The 7912-nt window shown below is 42.9% G+C and overlaps 1 protein-coding gene across 1 annotated transcript in view; it reads left to right on the top strand.

Moving 5' to 3' along the window:
* Positions 1-4900, top strand: part of STAC2 (SH3 and cysteine rich domain 2) — an 81629-nt gene extending 76729 nt beyond the window's left edge. Inside the window, exon 11 of the mRNA XM_018560162.1 lies at positions 4492-4900. Coding sequence (XP_018415664.1) covers positions 4492-4593 — 102 coding nt within the window. The 3' untranslated portion in view covers positions 4594-4900. The remainder of the gene's footprint in view (positions 1-4491) is intronic.
* Positions 4901-7912: the final 3012 nt, after the last annotated feature.

Here is a 7912-nt window from a genome sequence, read left to right as displayed (position 1 = left end):
ATTATCCCGGCAAGGTTGCGAGGTGGGGGGGGGGGGGGGGTGTCGGTGCCATTCATGTCAATGGTACCGCCTAGGGCTCGAACCGCACCAGGACCCGCACGGGATATGGTGTGACAGGGCCCTCAATGTAAATAATATCTTTATATGTTAAAAGTGAATTCCAGTTTAAAAAGCTACCCTTGGAGTGAGGCTACCCAGGGCCGTAGCTAGGGCGAGGCGACTGAGGCACTCACCTCGGGCACAGGAGCAGGGGGGTGCAGCCAGGGCTGAGAGCGGCAGGGAGAAGTGGAGCGGCACAGCCTGCTGCTTCTCCTCTGGATCCCGCTGCTCTTCCCCGCCTGTATGGGCAGAGGCAGCGGGGATCTGAGAAGAAGTGAAGCGCTAATACCTGCAGGGGGGCGGAGGAGGGAACGCTGTCACTTCAGGATGGCCGAGCGGTGAGGAGAGAGAGCTGCTCAGCCAGGATCTAACAGCCAGCAGCTCTCTCTCCTCAGCGCTTGGCCATCCTGAAGTGACAGCTCCCTCCTACGCTGTTTCCAAAGTAGTAGAATATGTGCTGTGGCTATCGATGGATGGCAACCATCGCAATCACAAGGAAAAATATATGGACACAACAGCACTCCATTAGCAATCTGTCCAGGATTCACCCGGACAGTCCGGGTTTTGAATGCTGTGTCCGGGTTTCATGGCAGCAGAAACCCGGACACAAGATGTCAGGCAGACAGGGGCAACCAAAATTAAAATAGGGGGCTACTGGCCCCCCACTGGTAATAGTCTCAACTGTGGTATTTACATATGAATGGGTCGCGATATTTACATATAAATAAGCCATGACTCATTCTACCAAACAAATGTCCACGCGCCGCTAGAATGTTCGGGTTTCGCTTGAAAAAAAGGTGGCAACCCTACCCTGTCTGCCTGACATCTTGGGGGTGATTCACTAGGTGTTTAGATTCCACCCATAGATCATGCTGGGAGGGAACACACTGCAGAGGTGTATACATGTTCGTGGTTTATTTATAAGGTTAGTAAATCAACCCCCTTGTGTCCGGGTTTATGCTGCCATGAAACCTGGACACAGCATTCAAAACCCAGACTGTCCAGGTGAATCCTGGACAGGTGGCAACCCTAGATCGGTACCACAAAGACACAAAGTGATAGCCAGGCTGAGATCCGTGCGTATATATACAGTAAACAGCTGTACAGATTGGGAAGCTGTTAGATCGTAAAGGGGGTGTGGTCTGCCGCTATCTGACTCATTGGGCCAGCCTTTCGTCATGCCCATCCTGTGTCCAGTATAGGGGGAAGACTGCAACTTCGGAATGACGCAACTCTGGGCTGTTACAGGTGCAGCAGAGACTTGTGCCGGTGTTCTATCGAAAGTTCCAACTTATCGAGTTCTCCAACAGCCTGATTTCCGGTTTAGTTAAAACTAAGAGGTTTGGCCAAGAAAGCTCTTCTGCAAGAGCGCCAGCCGCGACATTGCCCTATACACATACAACACAGCAATGAAGTATTAAAATTAACAAGTATCACACTAATCCAGCGCGTTATTAATCTCAGGTGCCCTACCCAAGCGGCAGCCATATCGAGTGGTGCACCGGAGATTAATAACGTGTTGGATTAGTGTCATCCTACTTCATTTTAATACTTCATTGCTGTGGTGTATGTGGATAGGGCAATGCTGCGGCTGGGGCTCGTGCAGAAGAGCTTTCTTGGCCAAACCTCTTAGTTCTAACTAAACCGGAAGTCAGGCAGTTGGAGAACTTGAGGAGTTGGAGCTTTTGATAGAACACCGGGATAGGCCGCACGTACCCATGTGGGTACGTCACCGGTCACCATTGCTACAGCGGGACGCTGTAGACAGAGGCAGGCAGGCTGGGTGTCAAAGCGGACTCACCATCCCAGCGTGGCAATATACACCATGGCACATATGGTCGGTCGGTGGATCCAGGGATCAGGTGAGTGTAAACAAAAATATATTTTTTTAAATTTATGTTTTTGGGGGCATTTCCGGGGACATAATTTGTCGGCACATATGGTCGGTCGGTGGATCCAGGGATCAGGTGAATATAGAAAAAAAAATGTTTTTCTTTTCTTATTATTTTATGTTCTCTGGGACATTTCCGAGGACATAATTTGTGGAACTGTCCTCAGAAATCGGGGACGAATGGTCACCCAACCCTAGACATAAACAGGCAGCTAACCCTTGCAATGTTTCTTCTTTTTACCCGAAGATAGGCTTTGGTTCTCAACATCTTGTTTCCCTGCCAAGTTTGAAGTTATATGTGTACATGGCAGCCAGCCACAATGATTCAATGATTATGCTCTTCTCTTATCTCACTGTGAGTAACCCAGACAGGGTCTGTTTGGCTGAAATCACAAGGCTCTCTGATGACATAAAACACCCATATAATGCATCTGGTAGTCAGAGCTCTTGGGTTCTTAGTCTCCGCTAATTTCCTCACCAGCATGTTTTTTTATTCAAGAGTCCTTGAATAATGTCCAAGAGTTTATGAGTCCTTAAAACAGTGTGAAATAACATTTTATGAATTATTACTATTTTATAGAAATCAACATTTTATGTCATGATAATTTAGGTTTGGAATTATTATTGCTTAGTGTGGGACAGAAACCTAAGGGATCTATTTATCAATGTTTTCAAATCGACACAGCTGTCACCAAAGATTCAGATTTTTCTAACTGGAAAAATGTGAAAGTTGTGTGAATCTTGTGTGAAAACTTTGTAATTAGATCTGTAAGTGTTAAAAGTCTTGTTTTCTCATAAATTGTTATTTATCTCTATCTCAGATGGCTAACTTTCCTGCTATCCCCAATAGATACCTCATTGAAACCACCAGCCTAAAGCTAGTATTGTAAGAAGCACAATACTGTATAATAGAGATGCACCAATACCATCACTAGTATCCTTACTTACCTCCGATACCGGAACTTCCAGTCAGAGGGAAATCTCCCTCTGATCGGCAGTTTCGAGGGAGCATGGAGCAGGCTTTCTTTCCAATCAGGAAGCTGAGCGGTGGGTTATGACCCGTCTCCCGGCTTACTGATTGGCTAGGAAACCGGTTTCACTTGTTGCTAGGCAGCCTCGCTTCCTAACCAATAAGGAAGCTGGATGGCACGTCATAACTCGCCTCACAGCTTCCTGATTGGTCAGGCTGCCTAGCAACAAGTGGAGCTGGCTTCCTAGCCAATCAGGAAGCCAGGAGGCGGGTCATGATCTGCCGCCCGACTTCCTGATAATCGAGGCACACCGCACCGGTATACAGGTGAAACTCGAATAATTAGAATATCGTGCAAAAGTAATTGCAGTAAGTGCTGCAAAAGGGGCCCAAACCAAGTACTGAGTACATATGCATGCTTGTACTTTTCAGAGGTCCGATATTGTTCTATGTACAATCCTTGTTTTATTGATTGCATGTAATAATCTACTTTTTTGAGGTTGTGATTTGGGGTTCTTGGGGTTTTCATGAGCTGTAAGCCATAATCATCACAATTATGACAAATCACGGCTTGAATTATCTTGCTTTGCATGTAATGAGTCTATCTCATATATTAGTTTCACCTTTTAAGTTGCATTAGTGAAATAAATTAACTTTGCACGATATTCTAATTATTCGAGTTTCACCTGTAGGTAATCAGTATTGGTACTCCCTAATAACAATAATTGATGCAAAAACCTCTGACAGTCAAAATCCCTTAAAAATCTATCAAGTGCATATGAATGTATGTGTAAACACAGTAATATAACACTACCGCATTTGTTATGCTATTGTCAATTTGTGCCATACTAGAAAAGACAAAAGAGAGGTCTAGTTACATCTTTAAACACCACAAACATCCACAGTAGGTGAAGATTGTAAGAAGCCAAACTCTCTTAAAATAAGACTTTTTTTTTTACAGGCAAAAGAAGAAAAAGAAAAAAAAGTAAATGAAAACAATTAAAGATGAGCTCCAGGGAAACATTTTATTAACCCTTGCAATGGGGCAAATGTTAAATGCTCGTTTTTGTCTAGGGTCAAAAATAAAAAAAGTTATAGTAACCCTATCCTCTGAGTCATCACGTTCTATACACAATGTATAGGACATGAGGGTGCCGAGGGACATAGCATTGCAGCAACATAGGGGCAGATAGGTAGGATGGAGAGCTATCACAGCCAGCTGGCTTGAAGGATCAGGCGAGTATAACTTTGTTATTTTTGACCTTAGGCAAAAAATAGCAATTAACCCTTGCAGTTCTCAGGTAGCCCTACTGCAAGGGTTAATACAATTTTTACCCAGAGTTCTTTAAACTGGTGAAAACTGTAGTGCTATTTCATCCTAATGTATCTTTCAATTCATACCGTCACACTTGAACTAACAATCAGTTCCTTCTGTAATTTCTTGAGCTCCTCTTCAAATCTGATATATATATATATATAGAAGCCATGTCACTTAACCTTCCTAACAACTTGTAATCTTCTTTATCCTCAGGTCTGTGTGGGAGTTGAGAAGCTAGATTCGGAAGGCCTCATTAGAGTGTCCAGTGGAAAGAAAAGAGGCTTGGTGCCTCAGGACTGTCTGGTTGAGATCTGAGTGGGCGTCCTTGCTCTAGCACAGAAATTGCTGCTCCCTGACTGAGTTCACAGACTCCATGTAATAAGCAATAAGACATTCAGGGCGCTCTGATCAAACTGTGTGGGATGATAACGTTGGGACAACCCACCTCCTGCCTTGGTAACTCCGGCAGAACCTTTACATGCTGCATCGAGCCTCTTCCACAATGTATATAGATATGCAAGTATATAAATGTGTACTTTGCAATATGTCCACTCTGGGTGTCTGTGACATCATCAGTCAAGGCCATCTCTTCAGGGAAAGTCGCTCAGTGACCCCATGCCAGGGCTCTTTTTGCTGTAGCAGGATCCCTCAGCACAAGGCGACTCAGGAGTTGGGTTTCTGTCACAGTCACCATGGGCTGCATCACCTTCTCTCTTTAGAACTAAGCAGGAGTAAATCCATCAATATTTATATACCTGTTTAAATGAAGAGTCACGAGTAAAGTAAACAGAGGATGCAGATTCAACAGAAGGTTTGTTGCAAGTAGGGCTTTTAATGACAAACCGAGTACATTTTTAATGAAACAGATATAAAATATTCATTTTTACATGTCTTTCACTAAACCTGTGATCTCATACCTTCAGAATATAAACGAGCAAAGAGCAACATGTAAACCAAGGAAGGCACAGGCTGCCGCAGCATAGGATGTTATTTACAGGGCAAAATCCTATGTCCCAGATGTCCCTTTTTTTTTGTCAGGACAGTCATGATTTTTGACTGGCTTAGTGCAGAGGGACATATATGGATGGCATTTTGATGGCTTTTGGGTTTTTAATATTAAGCTGGCCATACACTGAACGTTCATACGAAAAATTTAATCAGAACATTCGATGAAGCCTTCAGAGACTTGACAAATGTCATTCGAAATTTAATTTGATTTTGGAATAATTGAAGTTTCTCAAAGAAAAATCCCATTCACTGTTTGGATTTCAGAAAAAAATTCCATCCTGCTCCTATTCGTCGATCATCGATTTGACCCCAATAACTATTAGAAAATCCAATGAAATTCTACCAATGCATGGCCAGCTTAGGATGATGAGGGTTCAGCAGTCACTGCATAGATAAAGGAGAGCAGTTATAGGGGGCATTGCCCACAGTTGGGTGGAATGCTCTTTGCGAAGTCAGCAGGTTTTATATATTTCAATAGATGGAAGGTTGCAGATTTCTCCAATGATAGCAGAAGTAGTTGTAAAGCAGAGTAACCTCTCTTTACTTACTAAGCTGAGAGTGGTAGTATTGGAAGTCTAGCATCTTTGTAAAGAAACAAACTTTGTTTTAGGAACAAATGTTTACAAAGGCCTGCGCCTTTTTTTGAAAGCATTATGCATCTGCCTAATTAGATAGTAACGTGTAGCTATTATTTACACAAAGAACAGTGCTATATGTACCAGCAGCAGTGTTTGCTTTTCTAAATAGAGAATTACCAGAGGGAGACAGTCAAGTTTTTTTAAACAGAGTAGGCAACAGCTGCTTAACGAGACCCTGTCACCAGACCATTCTTTTTAACATCAATCTTGCTGAAAGGTTATATGTGAAGTTAATGTAATTTACATTTAAATTATACATCAGAGACCTGAGACTGCTGTTGGGCGCTGCCAACTTGGATGGCATGTCAGCAGACTTACAGCTGTCACTCAACTGACATTTATAGTATTCCCTTAACTGCTACAAAAAGGGTGAGGCCCCTTTAAGACAGGTGGTCTAATCAGGTCCATCTGTCAGTTAGTTTTACCGTACCTGGTCGTGCTGGATCGGGGGTAATTTGATGTAAAAGGTCACATGTCCATTTACATCCAAGTCCCCATATACCGACATGAAGTCTGGTCATTTCAGTTTTTCGATGGAGGATGAAAACTGAATGGTCATGGATGTCACAAGAGTGACATCAGATCCGTACCACTCCGATCAGGAGGGGATCCATGCACAGATCCCCCCCCTGATCAGCTAGTGTGAAAGGGCACTTATGAAGGGAGGTAAGGGGGTAGGATGGACAAGACGGGATAGCAAATACAGTAAGTAGGCAATCCCAAAAGAGTAGAGGGAAGGAGGCAAGTGAATAAAAAATAATTTATGAAAAGGAAAAACACTACCCTTTCAAATACTTAATTTTTCTGTGCTTTTACCAGCAATGTTTTAGGTTAGTGACAGGGTCTCTAAGATGGCAGTATGCAAGGGTCATAGAGAGCTGCCAGTAAGGGAAATAATTTTAGAAAAAGCATTAGTCAGATCTTTAGAGCCAGCATGGGGTACTTCAGATTTGTAGCAAGACTGGACTAAATCACTTTTTAGAAACAAAGGGCATAAAGCCTATTATACAGTATAGCATGGCAACACTGCATGATGTATCCTTTTACAGAGTATAGTACGTAGGTTTAGAAAGAGAACAGATTTGAAGTTGGTATTTAGGGATAGTGAAATAGGTGTTTCATGGGCAGGACTTCCTTTTCCTCTGAGACACAGAGGAGAGCAGAAAACAATATATAGAGGAAAAATAAGGTCTAGGTTCCACTTTCTTATAATAAAAGAACAGGAGCGTGACAAGAGGGGCTTTTATACACAGCAACTATTTACTGTTTTAGCTTTCTATTTGTTTTTGCAACCTGCATTGCAAAATAAAACATTGTTTCTGATTGGCTGCTATAAAAAAACATTGTTTCCCTCCCAGAAGGCTTATGTCATTTCATCAGCCCCGTAGTTATAAATAGAGATATGACATAGCTTTCAGCAGAGAGCAGAGATATGAAACTGTGCCGAGAGTGCCGATGAAGCAGACAGGTGCGCACCAGCTTACCCGTTCTCTTTCCCCACTACTCATCCTTCCATTATATGTGTGTATCTATATAATATATATATAATTGCAGCAGTAGTCACTGCTCACTTTACCAGATATTTGCCAGGATGCGCTACAGTAGATAGATTGCAGGCAGTAAAAGCTGGTCGGGGCACCGGCAGGAGCAATTCAGCAAAACAAAAACCATTGATTGTGTGTCCAAAGTTGCGATGGCCTTGATAAAGGTTGGCTGTGCCCCACTGAAACATTGGACACACAATAAGTCCCCGTTTACACCTAAGTGTTTTAAAGCTCAAAGCTCGAAACAACAAAATGCTGAACACAAGGAATCTCATTGTTTTCTATGGCACCTGTTCACACCTAAGTGTAAATGAGGTGCTTTTCTACACATTTCTGCGCTCTTGTCCACATAGACTTCAAACGGTTTTTCAGCGTTTTGTCGCACGCTTGTCATGCAAAGGCCTAAATGTTTTTTGTTTTGCTGAATTTCTCCTGCTAGTCCTG

This window comes from Nanorana parkeri, unplaced genomic scaffold, assembly GCF_000935625.1.
Source record: "Nanorana parkeri isolate BGI_ZX_2015 unplaced genomic scaffold, ASM93562v1 scaffold435, whole genome shotgun sequence".
In the NCBI taxonomy this organism is placed as follows: Eukaryota; Metazoa; Chordata; class Amphibia; order Anura; family Dicroglossidae; genus Nanorana; species Nanorana parkeri.
The sequence above is the reverse complement of the archived record's forward strand: the minus strand, read 5'-3'. Positions and strand labels throughout refer to the sequence as shown.